Source organism: Oncorhynchus keta, chromosome 1 (assembly GCF_023373465.1).
Source record: "Oncorhynchus keta strain PuntledgeMale-10-30-2019 chromosome 1, Oket_V2, whole genome shotgun sequence".
Classification (NCBI taxonomy): Eukaryota; Metazoa; Chordata; class Actinopteri; order Salmoniformes; family Salmonidae; genus Oncorhynchus; species Oncorhynchus keta.
In genome coordinates this window covers 78,556,414-78,571,563 of record NC_068421.1, presented here as the reverse complement: position 1 = coordinate 78,571,563, position 15,150 = coordinate 78,556,414, and the positions used below count along the sequence as shown (strand labels likewise).

General features: G+C 45.2%; 1 protein-coding gene across 1 annotated transcript; it reads right to left on the bottom strand.

Annotated features, from left to right (window-relative positions):
- Positions 1-7,948: 7,948 nt before the first annotated feature.
- Positions 7,949-12,595, bottom strand: LOC127931220 (putative nuclease HARBI1). The gene is made up of 6 exons (XM_052523216.1): positions 11,724-12,595; positions 11,449-11,618; positions 11,264-11,379; positions 11,056-11,167; positions 10,934-10,961; positions 7,949-7,997 (listed from the first exon to the last, which is right to left on the bottom strand). The coding sequence occupies exons 1-6, from the start codon at positions 11,918-11,920 to the stop codon at positions 7,949-7,951; spliced, it is 672 nt and encodes a 223-aa protein (XP_052379176.1). The 5' UTR covers positions 11,921-12,595.
- Between the last annotated feature and the right edge of the window lie 2,555 nt (positions 12,596-15,150).

The window sequence follows — 15,150 nt, the reverse complement described above, 5'->3', positions numbered from 1 at the left end:
ACTCCCTCTGAGAAGCACACACCACTCCCTCTGAGAAGCACACACACTCCCTCTGAGAAGCACACACCCTCCCTCTGAGAACACACTCCCTCTGAGAAGCACACACACTCCCTCTGAGAAGCACACACACACTCCCTCTGAGAGACTCCCTCTGAGAAGCACACACACTCCCTCTGAGAAGCACACACCCTCCCTCTGAGAAGCACACACACCTCACACCTCCCTCTGAGAAGCACACACACTCCCTCTGAGAAGCACACACTCCCTCTGAGAAGCACACACCACACACACTCCCTCTGAGAAGCACACACCCTCCCTCTGAGAAGCACACAGCACACACCCCTCTGAGAAGCACACACACTCCCTCTGAGAAGCACACACACCCTCCCTCTGAGATGCACACACACTCCCTCTGAGAAGCACACACCCTCCCTCTGAGAAGCACACACTTCCTCTGACACACTCCCTCTGAGAAGCACACACACACTCCCTCTGAGACGCACACACACTACCTCTGAGAAGCACACACCCTCCCTCTGAGATGCACACACACTCCCTCTGAGAAGCACACACCCTCCCTCTGAGATGCACACACACTTCCTCTGAGAAGCACACACCCTCCCTCTGAGACGCACACACACTCCCTCTGAGAAGCACACACACTCCCTCTGAGAAGCACACACCCTCCCTCTGAGACGCACACACTCCCTCTGAGAAGCACACACCCTCCCTCTGAGACGCACACACACTCCCTCTGAGAAGCACACACCCTCCCTCTGAGATGCACACACACTTCCTCTGAGAAGCACACACACTTCCTCTGAGAAGCACACACACTCCCTCTAAGAAGCACACACACACCCTCTGAGACGCACACACCCTACCCCTGAGAAGCACACACCCTCCCTCACACTCCCTCTGAGAAGCACACACACTCCTCTGAGATGACACACTTCCTCACACACTCCCTCTGAGAGCACACACACTCCTCTGAGAGCACACACCCTCCCTCTGAGAAGCACACACCCTCCCTCTGAGAAGCACACACACTCCCTCTGAGAAGCACACACACTCCCTCTGAGAAGCACACACTCCCTCTGAGAAGCACACACCTCCCTCTGAGAAGCACACACACTCCCTCTGAGAAGCACACACACTCCCTCTGAGAAGCACACACACTCCCTCTGAGATGCACACACACTCCCTCTGAGAAGCACACACACTCCCTCTGAGAAGCACACACACTCCCTCTGAGAAGCACACACTCCCTCTGAGAAGCACACACACTCCCTCTGAGAAGCACACACTCCCTCTGAGATGCACACACACTCCCTCTGAGAGCACACACACTCCCTCTGAGAAGCACACACACTCCCTCAGCACACACTCCCTCTCCCTCTGAGAAGCACACACACTCCCTCTGAGAAGCACACACACTCCCTCTGAGAAGCACACTCCCTCTGAGATGCACACACACTCCTCTGACTCCCTCTGAGAACACACACACTCCTCTGAGAAGCACACACACTCCCTCTGAGAAGCACACACACTCCCTCTGAGAAGCACACACTCCCTCTGAGAAGCACACACCTCCCTCTGAGAAGCACACACCCTCCCTCTGAGAAGCACACACACTCCCTCTGAGAAACACACACACTCCCTCTGAGAAGCACACACACTCCCTCTGAGAAGCACACACACTCCCTCTGAGAAGCACACACTCCCTCTGAGAAGCACACACCCTCCCTCTGAGATGCACACACACTCCCTCTGAGAAGCACACACTCCCTCTAAGAAGCACACACACTCCCTCTGAGAAGCACACACTCCCTCTGAGAAGCACACACCCTCCCTCTGAGAAGCACACACCCTCCCTCTGAGAAGCACCCTCCCTCACACACCCTCCCTCTGAGAACACACACACTCCCTCTGAGAACACACACACTCCCTCTGAGAAGCACACACACTCCCTCTGAGAAGCACACACCCTCCCTCTGAGAAGCACACACACTCCCTCTGAGAAACACACACACTCCCTCTGAGAAGCACACACACTCCCTCTGAGAAGCACACACACTCCCTCTAAGAAGCACACACACTCCCTCTGAGAAGCACACACTCCCTCTGAGAAGCACACACAGTGTGTGGGCAGGTGTGTGAGAGATTGTGAAGACTCACTAGTGTATAATAATACCACATGTTGGTAAAGTGCACCATATTGTTGCCATGCAAGTTGATGGGTGAGGTGGATGGTCTGGGTTGTAATTGAGTACTGTTAACTTTAAAACTACAAATTAGTTGTTTTATTCAAAGGAGTCAAGTCAATTGGTTTCCTCAAACCATTTGAGTTAACAGAACTTTTTATGTTTTAAAGCAGGGTGAGGTGGGTTGGTCTAAGGTGAGTCGTCCTAGGGGTGTGAGGTGGGTGGAACTAGGGTAGGTCATCCTAGGGGTGTGGAGTACGTGGGATGAGGGTGGGTCGTGCTAAGGATGTGAGTTACGTGGGTCGTGCTAGGGGTCTGATGTACATGGGTCAATGGTGGGTCATGCTACGGGTTGTTAGTTGAGTGGGTGTTCACTAGATATATCTGTTTCTTTCCATTGTGTATCATGGTTCCCATGGCAACACATTAGCATGGAACTCTGTTCTCCTTCAGTGGGTACAGTAAACAGAATGTGTGCATGGATGCGTGTGAATGGATGTGTGATTATGGATGTGTGTGTATGGATATGTGTGTATGGATGTTTATTTATTTCACCTTTATTTAACCAGGTAGGCAAGTTGAGAACAAGTTCTCATTTACAATTGCGACTTGGCCAAGATAAAGCAAAGCAGTTCGACACATACAACAACACAGAGTTACACATGGAGTAAAACAAACATACAGTCAATAATACAGTAGAAACAAGTCTATATACGATGTGAGCAAATGAGGTGAGAAGGGAGGTAAAGGCAAAAAAAAAAGGCCATGGTGGCAAAGTAAATACAATATAGCAAGTAAAACACTGGAATGGTGGATTTGCAGTGGAAGAATGTGCAAAGTAGAAATAAAAATAATTGGGTGCAAAGGAGCAAAATAAATAAAGAAAATAAATACAGTAGAGAAAGAGGTAGTTGTTTGGGCTAAAGTATAGATGGGCTATGTACAGGTGCAGTAATCTGTGAGCTGCTCTGACATCTGATGCTTAAAGCTAGTGAGGGAGATAAGTGTTTCCAGTTTCAGAGATTTTTGTAGTTCGTTACAATCATTGGCAGCAGAGAACTGGAAGGAGAGGCGGCCAAAGAAAGAATTGGTTTTGGGGGTGACCAGAGAGATATACCTGCTGGAGCGCGTGCTACAGGTGGGGGATGCTATGGTGACCAGTGAGCTGAGATAAGGGGGGACTTTACCTAGCAGGGTCTTGTAGATGGGGCCAGTGGGTTTGGCGACGAGTATGAAGCGAGGGCCAGCCAACGAGAGCGTACAGGTCACAATGGTGGGTAGTATATGGGGCTTTGGTGACAAAACGGGTGGCACTGTGATAGACTGCATCCAATTTGTTGAGTAGGGTATTGGAGGCTATTTTGTAAATGACATCACCGAAGTCGAGGATTGGTAGGATGGTCAATTTTACAAGGGTATGTTTGGCAGCATGAGTTAAGGATGCTTTGTTGCGAAATAGGAAGCCAATTCTAGATTTAACTTTGGATTGGAGATGTTTGATGTGGGTCTGGAAGGAGAGTTTACAGTCTAACCAGACACCTAGGTATTTGTAGTTGTCCACGTATTCTAAGTCAGAGCCGTCCAGAGTAGTGACGTTGGACAGGCAGGTGCAGGCAGCGATCGGTTGAAGAGCATGCATTTAGTTTTACTTGTATTTAAGAGCAATTGGAGGCCACGGAAGGAGAGTTGTATGGCACTGAAGCTTGCCTGGAGGGTTGTTAACACAGTGTCCAAAGAATGGCAAGAAGTATACAGAATGATGTCGTCTGCGTAGAGGTGGATCAGAGACTCACCAGCAGCAAGAGCGACATCATTGATGTATACAGAGAAGAGAGTCGGTCCAAAAATTGAACCCTGTGGCACCCCCATAGAGACTGCCAGAGGTCCGGACAACAGACCCTCCGATTTGACACACTGAACTCTATCAGATAAGTAGTTGGTGAACCGGGCGAGGCAATCATTTGAGAAACCAAGGCTGTCGAGTCTGCCGATGAGGATGTGGTGATTGACAGAGTCAAAAGCTTTGGCCAGATCAATGAATACGGCTGCACAGTAATGTTTCTCATCGATGGCGGTTAAGATATCGTTTAGGACCTTGTGTGTGGCTGAGGTAAACCCATGACCAGCTCTGAAACCAGATTGCATAGCAGAGAGGGTATGGTGAGATTCGAAATGGTTGGTAATCTGTTTGTTGACTTGGCTTCCGAAGACCTTAGAAAGGCAGGGTAGGATAGATATAGGTCTGTAACAGTTTTGGTCAAGAGTGTCCCCCCCTTTGAAGAGGGGGATGACCGCAGCTGCTTTCCAATCTTTGGGAATCTCAGACGACACGAAAGAGAGGTTGAATGGGCTAGTTATAGTGGTGGAAACAATTTCGGCAGATAATTTTAGAAATAAAGGGTCCAGATTGTCTAGCCCGGCTGATTTGTAGGGGTCCAGATTTTGCAGCTCTTTCAGAACATCGGCTGACTGGATTTGGGAGAAGGAGAAATGGGGAAGGCTTGGGTGAGTTGCTGTGGGGGGTCCAGTGCTGTTAACCGGGGTAAGGGTAGCCAGGTGGAAAGCATGGCCGGCCGTAGAAAAATGCTTATTGAAATTCTCAATTATAGTGGATTTATCAGTGGTGACAGTGTTTCCTATCTTCAGTGCAGTGGGCAGCTGGGAGGAGGTGTTCATATTCTCCATGGACTTTACAGTGTCCCAGAACTTTTTTGAGTTAGCATTGCAGGAAGCAAATTTCAGCTTGAAAAAGCTAGCCTTGGCTTTTCTAACTGCCTGTGTATATTGGTTTCTAGCTTCCCTGAAAAGCTGCATATCACGGGGGCTGTTCGATGCTAATGCAGAATGCCATAGGATGTTTTTGTGTTGGTTAAGGGCAGTCAGGTCTGGGGAGAACCAAGGGCTATATCTGTTCCTGGTTCTAAATTTCTTGAATGGGGCATGCTTATTTAAGATGGTTAGGAAGACATTTAAAAAAAAATAACCAGGCATCCGCTACTGACAGGATGAGATCAATATCCTTCCAGCGTTTGACAGTGATGAGTGGAGGTCGTTTGACCGCTGACCCATTACGGATGCAGGCAATGAGGTAGTGATCGCTGAGATCTTGGTTGAAGACAGCAGAGGTGTATTTAGAGGGCAAGTTGGTTAGGATGATATCTATGAGGGTGCCCGTGTTTACGGGCTTTGGGGAGGTACCCGGTAGGTTCATTGATAATTTGTGTGAGATTGAGGGCATCAAGCTTAGATTGTAGGATGGCTGGGGTGTTAAGCATGTTCCAGGTTAGGTCGCCTAGCAGCACGAGCTCTGAAGATAGATGGGGGGCAATCAGTTCACATATGGTGTCCAGAGCACAGCTGGGGGCAGAGGGTGGTCTATAGCAGGCGGCAACGGTGAGAGACTTGTTTTTAGAGAGGTGGATTTTTCAAAGTAGAAGTTCAAATTGTTTGGGTACAGACCTGGATAGTAGGACAGAACTCCGCAGGCTTTCTTTGCAGTAGATTGCAACACCGCCCCCTTTGGCAGTTCTATCTTGTCTGAAAATGTTGTAGTTAGGGATGAAAATGTCCGAATTTTTGGTGGTCTTCCTAAGCCAGGATTCAGACACAGCTAGAACATCCGGGTTGGCAGAGTGTACGGTTAAAGAAGTCATCAAAAGAGAGCGCCTGGGGAATAGGAGAGGAGCTAGGCACTGCAGGGCCTGGATTCACCTCTACATCACCAGAGGAACAGAGGAGGAGTAGGATAAGGGTATGGCTAAAAGCAATGAGAACGTCTGGAACAGAGAGTAAAAGGAGGTTTCTGGGGGCGATGAAATAGCTTCAAGGTATAATGTACAGACAAAGATACAGTAGGATGTGAATACAGAGGAGGTAAACCTAGGTATTGAGTGATGATGAGAGAGATATTGTCTCTAGAAACATCATTGAAACCAGGAGATGTCATCGCATGTGTGGGTGGTGGAACTAATATGTTGGATAAGGTACAGTGAGCAGGACTAGAGGCTCTACAGTGAAATAAGCCAATAAACACTAACCAGAACAGCAAGGCATATTGACGTTAAGGAGAGGCATGCTTAGGCTAGTGATCAAAAGGGTCCAGTGAGTAGTGAGGTTGGTTGGGGTCATGGCGATTCAGACAGCAAGCCGGGCCATCGGTAGCAAGCTAGCATAGGATGGAGGTGTGTGTGTATGGATGTGTGTATATGAATGCGTGTGCATGAATGTGTGTCTGTGTATGGACGCGTGTGAATGGACGTGTGTGGATGTGTGTGTATGGATGTGTGTGTATGGATGCATGTGTGTGTGCATGGATGTGTGTGTGTGTGGATGCGTGTGTGTATGGATGTGTGTGTATGGATGTGTGTGTGCATGGATGCGTTTGTATGGATGCATGTGTGTATGGATGTGTGTGTGCATGGGTGTGTGTGTGTGTGTGTGTGTGCATGGATGTGTGTGTGTATGGATGTGTGTGTGCATGGATGTGTGTGTGCATGGAGGTGTGTGCATGGATGTGTGTGTGTGTGCATGGATGTGTGTGTGCATGGATGTGTGTGTGTGTGCATGGATGTGTGTGTGCATGGATGTGTGTGTGTATGCCCATAAGCTAGATCACGGTAGATCAATTTAGCCCACAAACACACATTCTCTATCTAACTAAATGTCCTCTCTTGCAATGAATAATGTATTGAGCTTTCAGGACTCGTCTAAGGACATCTCTGAACTAGTGATCGATACAGTTAATAATTACAGGTAGTGTACGTCCCCAATAGCAATTCCCTACATAATGTACTACTTTTGACCAGAGTTCTATGTGAACTATAGTGCACTATATAGGGAATAGGGTGCCATTTGTTAGTGGGAAGATGGAGGGGTGTCAATGGGAAGATTGAGGGGTGTCAGTGGGAAGAAGGAGGGGTGTCAGTGGGAAGAAGGAGGGGTGTCAGTGGGAAGAAGGAGGGGTGTCAGTGGGAAGAAGGAGGGGTGTCAATGGGAAGATGGAGGGGTGTCAATGGGAAGATGGAGGGGTGTCAATGGGAAGAAGGAGGGGTGTCAATGGGAAGATGGAGGGGTGTCAATGGGAAGATGGAGGGGTGTCAATGGGAAGATGGAGGGGTGTCAATGGGAAGATGGAGGGGTGTCAGTGGGAAGAAGGAGGGGTGTCAATGGGAAGAAGGAGGGGCGTTAGTGGGAAGAAGGTTGTCTCCTCCTCTTCATCTTCACTGATTGAAGTGGATTTAACAGGTGAAATCAGTAAGGGATCATAGATTTCACCTGGATTCACCTGGTCAGTCTGTCATGGAAAGAGCAGGTGTTCCTAATGTTTTGTATATCACTCTCTGTCTCTTTCTTCATCTCCTTCCACCACTCTCTCTCTCGCTCTAACAAGCCCAGGCAATGCGGCTCAGATTGGTGTGAAATCGCCTCTTAACAGGCGGGAAATGGGCTCTGTTATTTTTGGAGCAGCGAGACATGGGAGACCATCGGACCATCATTCTCACTCTAATGGCCAGGTGATAGAGGCAGAGGGGGAAGACACACACACACTAAGACACACTTAGGAATGAGAGGGTAATGAAGAGAGAAAGGGGGAGAGAAAGAAAGAGAAAGAGGGGAAGAGAAGGAGAGAAAGGTTGAGAGAGGAAGATGGTAGACAGGAGGAAGACGGGAGAGGACAGGAGGCTAAACTATGACTCAGATCCCAGTAGTATGATTCCCTCTGTTCCATAAGGAGTAAATCTCCATTAGCTCTGCTCCACGTTAATAATCGCATTTGACCACAGAGATCCACACCTGACAATGAGTAGCAACCAAACCTGAGCCACAGCCACACCAGGAAGCTGCAGGGGAAATGTGTGTGTGTGTGTGTGTGTGTGTGTGTGTGTGTGTGTGTGTGTGTGTGTGTGTGTGTGTGTGTGTGTGTGTGTGTGTGTGTGTGTGTGTGTGTGTGTGTGTGTCACTCTAGAGCAGGAAGTGTCAACAGGAATCCCATCGTCTCCTGGAGATGCATATCACCCTGACACACATCCACAGGCTGTCTGGATCCCCCCACCACACACACAACATACAAATCACCCAAATAGTATGCATTTTACACAGTTAACGACAATACTTCCAGACTGTGCTATTTGTGTGCTTATTTATGATATTATAGTCACCTTCTCATGATAAATACTCTTATAGCAACAAAAAAACAAGGCCTAGTTAATTCATTTAGACTTTGAACATATTGATACAGGTTTGATTTGTAAAGTTCAAATAGGGTATCGTCTTGTACATCACGATTTCTCAACCATATATCGTCAATGTCAAATATAGCAGATACTCGATATTATCATATGCAGACCCAACCCTAACACACACACACACACACACACATCACTCTCTCTGTCTCACACCCACGCACACAGAGACTGTGGATGATGTGGACTGAAGTATGGGTTTGTGCCACAGGAGATTGGTGGCACCTTAATTTGGGAGAGCGGGCTCATGGTAATGGCTGGAGCGGAATAAGTGGAATGGAAGCAATTACATCAAACACATGCCATTCCATTTATTCTGTTTCAACCATTATTATGAGCCGTCCTCGGCTCGGCAGCCTCCACTGGTTTGTACATCATTTCCTCTGACAGATCCAGAGCATACCATGAACACACACAAAGTGACAACCGCTCGGCACACACACTCATTTTCATCCATTTCCATTCATCATCAATGAATTTCCTTTCGTTCTAAAACAGTTGTAGCCCTTAAAATGGCACATTTGTCCAATGATAAGCACCTAAATTAGAAGCAGTGGCTGTAAAGTGAAATGCAGTACATGACATCAGAGTTCAGGGTCGCGGCTTTACAGCTGTAACGGTTTTCTTCTGGTGAAAGAGAGGCGGACCAAAATGCAGCGTGGTTAGTTTTGTACATCTTTAATAAAGATGAAAATACAACAATCTACAAAACAAGAACCGTGGAAGAGGAAAGAGAAAGAAAAAAATAATAATAATAAAAAAATAAAAAAAATAAAACAGCCTATCTGGTGCAAACAAACACAAGAGACCCAAAGAATATGGCTGCCTAAATATGGTTCCCAATCATAGACAACGATAAACACCTGCCTCTGATTGAGAACCACTCTAGGCAACCATAGACTTACCTAGAGTACTACTCTAACCACAATCCCATAACTACAAACAACCCCAGACAAAACAAACCACATAAATCTCCATGTCACACCCTGGCCTAACCAAAATAATAACGAAAACACAGAATACTAAGGCCAGGGGCCTGTTGCACAAAACTAGGATAAGGGATTAAGCCAGGATATCTTGGTGATCCTGGCTCAATTGATCCGTAATCCGGTTGCACTAAAGATGGATAGGGGGCAGGAGGATATGTTATGGTATAAATTACCATGGAGATTTATTCTGTGGAGCTAGCCTGCTCCAGACCAGGCTAAATTCCACGATCTATTTAATCTCATCCCTAATGTCAGTCAGCAGTCACCACAAATGGAAACCAATAGTTATTTCACTGCTCACTATACATTGTTATCACATATAACTAGACCCACTGTCATTATTTAAACGTTTGTGATCATTAATTTCAATGATTTTGGATAAAAAATGATTTTTAGATGTTGCTATCATTAGATAATTTACAGTTTCCCATAGACTATATATAAAATGATAGAATATTAGGGCCACAGAGGAAAAAAAGACAAGTCATAATATTGTAACCAGTTGTTTTAAAGGAGGACAGTTGTTAAAATGACAGATGCGGGGCATTTCGTGAAATTGTACTTCAGTATGGTTTCATAAACAAAGACATGCTGATGTGCCAGAATATTAAGTATCACATTGTCATAAGTATCAAAACTGTAAAAACAATATGTAGCTTTTCTGCAGAAAGAACCAGCCTCATAAATTTATGACTTTATCCTTTTTCTTCAGTGTGGCCCTAGTACTCTGTCATATAAACAAATACACATTCCATATGAATATAAAAACACAATGTGCAACATTATGTTCCTTTATTGAATAAGGACAAAACAAAGCAGGTAAACCATCAGCTCCTTTCGAAACTGAAGTCACAGTGACTCTACAAGATGGAAAGCACAGAATCCAAGCATATTATACAAAATGATACATACACATTCAAAGGTCTGTATATAACACACCCTGCATGTCTGCACACTAAAATAAATGCAGGACAAATCCATACACATCAACTGAACAGACAAATGAATGGATGCAGTAGCCTCCCTGCAGCCTTGTATTACACACAGTATACCGCACAAACATCATAAGAGGCCAAATTCGTAAAAAAACGAACCCAAAAAACCCAAATTCCTCTGCCACCGCAGGACATATTTAACCAAAATTGAAAGCACACATACTAACTAAAATAATTCAACACATATTGGTCCCTCAGCAGCCGACCACTGTCGTCATCAGGGAAGATTGCCGGATTGTCCCAGTCCATGGCTGGTGGCACTCTGGGGGCCCTCTCCTTCCTCAGGCAGGCCACATTGTGGAGGACAGCACAAGCCACAGTAATATCACATGCCCTAACAGGGCTGACCCTTAATTTGTGAAGGCAGTGAAAGCGTGCCTTCAGGAGGCCAAAGGTCATTTCAACTCTGGCCCTGGTCCTGGCATGGGCATGGTTGTAGGCCTGCTGTGCTTCCTGGGGTCTGTGAAAGGTGTCAGGAGAAAAGGCTGGCAGCCATACCCCTGTCTCCCAGCAACACACCAGAGAATTCACCTGTCAACACAAAATCTCATCATTACTACCTCATAAACACAGTGATATTCTTGACACAGCCATGATGGTTATAAATAGGGGTTGTGTGGCTTACCTTGTGATAGGCACTGATAGATTTCAGAGGCCCGAAAGATTCTGGAGTCATGGACTGAGCCAGGCCATTTTGCCACAACATTGCTGATCACACAGTCAGCATTGCAGACCATCTGAAATCATAAGATGAGGAATATTACACAATTCAATGCACATCACTGGCAATGCAGAGTGTTCGTCAATGGACAATATCAAAAAGTTATGTTCACCTGAACATTAATGCTGTGAAAGGATTTCCTATTCACAAAATCGGCCTCATGGGCACCTGAGGGGGCTTTTATCCTTATGTGTGTGCAGTCCACTGCACCAATGACATTGGGGAAACCTGTCACACAAAGTAATGAGTATCCTACTATGTGTTAACAGTTGTCCTGTAATTTGTAGATGCTCTTACCTGCAATCCTATAGAACTCCTCTTTGATGTCACAGAGTCTTCTGTGGCCAGGGAAGGAGATGAAGACATCTGCTAATGCTTTGATAGCCAGACACACACTCCTTATTGTGCGGCAAATTGTGGCCTTGTTCAGCTGTTCTGCATCCCCCACTGAGTACAGGAAGGCTCCACTAGCAAAAAAGCGCAAGGCCACACAAACCATTTGCTCCACACTCAGTGCATGGCTCCGTGCAGGGCGGTGCTTAATCCTGGGACCCAGTAGTCCGCATAGATACCTGATGCCATCTGCAGAAAACCTGTATCTTTCATATAGATGGTCGTCAGGGAAGGCCAGTGGGTCCAACCGGTCCCTGAAGACCCTTTCTCGCCTGAAGGCTCTCCTCAGCACAAGTGCTTCTTCATCCAACACATCTCGCACGAATGGGCATGCCATTGTCAGAGCAGAAAGGAACACACAATTTTGGGCCTTCATATAGGCTAGTGGCCACACCTGGTGCTGGGGGGGTGGACAAAAGAGGGCGATGCCTTATAACGATGACTTGGTTGTACTGATTGCTGGGAAAATAAAAAAAACCTTAGAAAGATGCCACCGTCCTGTGTGCTCACAATAAGAGCTCATATGTCATGGCTCACTTGACTTTACGAGAATATACCTAATTTTTATTTTGAGCCGTGTCATCTTCTTGGAGCTGGGGGAGGAAATACAAATAATGATTAATACATTTGTGTTACAGTTAGTGTACATTGAAGGCATATCTCACCTCCCTCTCAAGTTTTTTTATTTCAAGGACCAGTTTCCTAATTGTCCTCTTTTTTATTTTGGACTCCAGTGCAAGATTTTCCATCTTTTTCTTCTTGTACTGAATGTCTGTCTGCCAGTTCTATTTGGCGCCGGAGGTGGTTGCCATACAACTTTCTGATAGCTTGTGAGCTCTGTGAACACAATACAATTAGCGCAGCTGGAATTTGGCAGGATGTGGTGTCCTTTTATTAATACGCACTATGTTGCCAGGCTGGTTTTCCCACTGTATAGCATCTGGGTCCTGTAAAAGAAATTAGATTTTTTGATTTTGATGAGGACTCCTCACCATTGTAGAGTAAATAGTACTTTCACAGTCTTACCATGATACCTCATGCCTTCTGGAATCCAGAGATGGTCTCCTCCTCATCATCATCGTCTCCATCATGTGCTGTTGCTGCTGCACTGGGGCCTTCACCCTATCACATTTAATCGGATTCATATTGAAGCTAGTAGACAAGACATGCCAGGCCTACAGTATGCCTTTGATGGAGTACTCACTGGATCAGCATCGTCTGGTGCTTGTGCTGGTGGCTCTAACAGGAACACAGTGCTGCCAGACACTGCAAGGCAATAGGTAAACCAAAGTCAGACAGTCCAAATTGATTCAATATGAATGTGGTTGTATCCCATGTAGAGATGGAAGGACATACCTTGAATGAAGCGGGTGGCATCTTGGGAGGAACCTATGCTCGTCTCTTTCCCCCCAGGGATCCCCTCGAAGACGGGCCTGCCTTTATTTAGCTTCAAGGACATGTCCTCTTCTGGGGTAAGGTCAGCCTTTGGTGACCCACCACCCGTGCCTTGTCTGTGGGTATTCTTTTTCACTGCTAAAACAGTACAGACAATGTGTGAGCAGGCACCTTCTGGGTACAATATATGCTTGTGCTTTGTTAAATATTAGTCAGGGACCATACCATTCTGCAGAATGTTCTTGTATTTGATTTTGACCTGCTGCCATGTCCGTTTTGGCCCGTTCTTGTTTAATCTACACACACACACACATTTAATGGAGTCACACTGCAAAAAATTACTTGGTATTTTTGTCTTGTTTTCAGTAAAAATATAAAAATAAAAAAATTAAATAAAGATGTATTTTCTTGATTTGCTAAATGACCTAGCAAAATAAGTATAGTTTAGACAAAAAATATAAACTTTAAGTAAATGTGTGCTTAAAACAAGCAAATAAAAAAATCTGTCAATATAATAAAAATTCTCTTGAAATAAGTTTACTTTTTCCATAAACACTTAATTTTAGAAAAGTTCTCGTTTCACTGGCAGATTTTTTTGCTTATTTTCCTAGGTAATTTTGCTCAAGAAAATATTCAAGATGTTTTTTAGATATTTTTTTTTACTGAAAACAAGACAAAAATACTAAGTAAGAAAGACATTTTTGCAGTGCAGTGAGCAACCGACCTTGGGTCCTTTGAAAGGCGCTATATAAATTAAAGTGATTATTATTATAGCTCATCTATTTATTCAATTAAATTTTATTTATATAGCACTTTTCACAATTGTTTCATTCTGTCAAAGCAGCTTTACATTAATGAAAGCAGGAGAAACACAAAAAAACGGTGGACAACATAAGAAGCAGAGTACAACGGCTAAGATTAAACCGTACTGAGCGTAGTAACGTTAAATAATAATGTAAGGCTTTAATAATAATTTATCATAGCTTTATACAGTGTGATGGACTTACTTTACACAATTTCACTCATATCTGCAGTGTATTTCAATTAAAAAATTTAACCGTTTCATAATTACAGTACAACTGCGTTTTTGGAGATGTGAATTAAATATTTGAATTGTAATTGTGATGTTTCAGCGGAGCGGTGAGTGTGTAATTGTGCACTACTTACGCATTCAGGCGGTCTGCAATACTTTGCCACGCTTTTTCTCTTTGCTTTATCACTGTGGCGGTGTTGCCTTTCTTCTTAATTATATATTTTACCTCCTCGTATGCCTCCATGAGGATTTGTGCTTCCGACGGGGAAAAGTACGCGGCTCTAGTTGCCATGGTAAGTCAGTTAATCTGTGATCTGTGGCGGGGTCTATTTGAGTGAACCGTGAGCGCGCACCTATCCAGGATTGGTTTCACCCGGCTTAATGAATCCGTGTCTGCTCATCCTGGCTTGGTCTTTGTGCAACCAATTAAGCCTGGACGCACATGTTTTGGCTTCATTGAGCTCAGCTTAGTCATTTATCCCGGATGTCTTAATTCTACTTTTGTGCAACAGGCCCCAGGGCATGACAACAGCACTGTATGGGATACAACTGACAGCGCTCTAAAAGGTGAGCACCAGTGTCACGCCCTGGTTGAAGTATTTTGTTTTTATCTTCATGTATTGGGTCAGGCCAGGGTGTGGCATGGGGTTTTTGTATTGTGGTGTGTTTTGTCTTGGGGTTTTGGTGTTGGTATTGGGATTGTAGCTTAGTCGGGTATCTAGCAAAGTCTATGGCTGTCTGGAGTGGTTCTCAATCAGAGGCAGGTGTTTATCGTTGTCTCTGATTGGGAACCATATTTAAGCAGCCATATTCTTTTAGTTTGTCGTGGGTGATTGTCCTTAGTGTCTTTGTTCCTGACGCTGTGTTAGTTGACAAGTATAGGCTGTTTCGGTTATGTTTATTGTTTTGTGGTGTTTGTGTTAATTCGTGTTTACGTTTGTTGATTAAACATGGATTGCAATCTACATGCTGCAGTTTGGTCTGACTCTCCTTCACCAAAAGAGAACCGTTACAACCAGTCAAATAAGATGTCCCTATCCCTCCTGCTAATTGGGCTACTTTTGCACATGTTTTGTTGTCAGAGGGGAATGCTGCAAATCAAGCGGACTCATTGCGTTCTGGAACATGAGTTGTTGAGGATTATAATAAACTCCACTTTGATGTCATACAAGCAAACC

What these genes read in the sequence shown, in the direction of transcription:
- LOC127931220 (XM_052523216.1), bottom strand. Translation starts at nt 11,920, where the DNA reads ATGAAGGCCCAAAATTGTGTGTTCCTTTCTGCTCTGACAATGGCATGC. An exon ending in TTCACAGCATTAATGTTCAG is followed by an intron (nt 11,168 to 11,263) that starts GTGAACATAACT and finishes TTATGATTTCAG; the next exon opens with ATGGTCTGCAATGCTGACTG. An exon ending in CTATCAGTGCCTATCACAAG is followed by an intron (nt 10,962 to 11,055) that starts GTAAGCCACACA and finishes TTGTGTTGACAG; the next exon opens with GTGAATTCTCTGGTGTGTTG.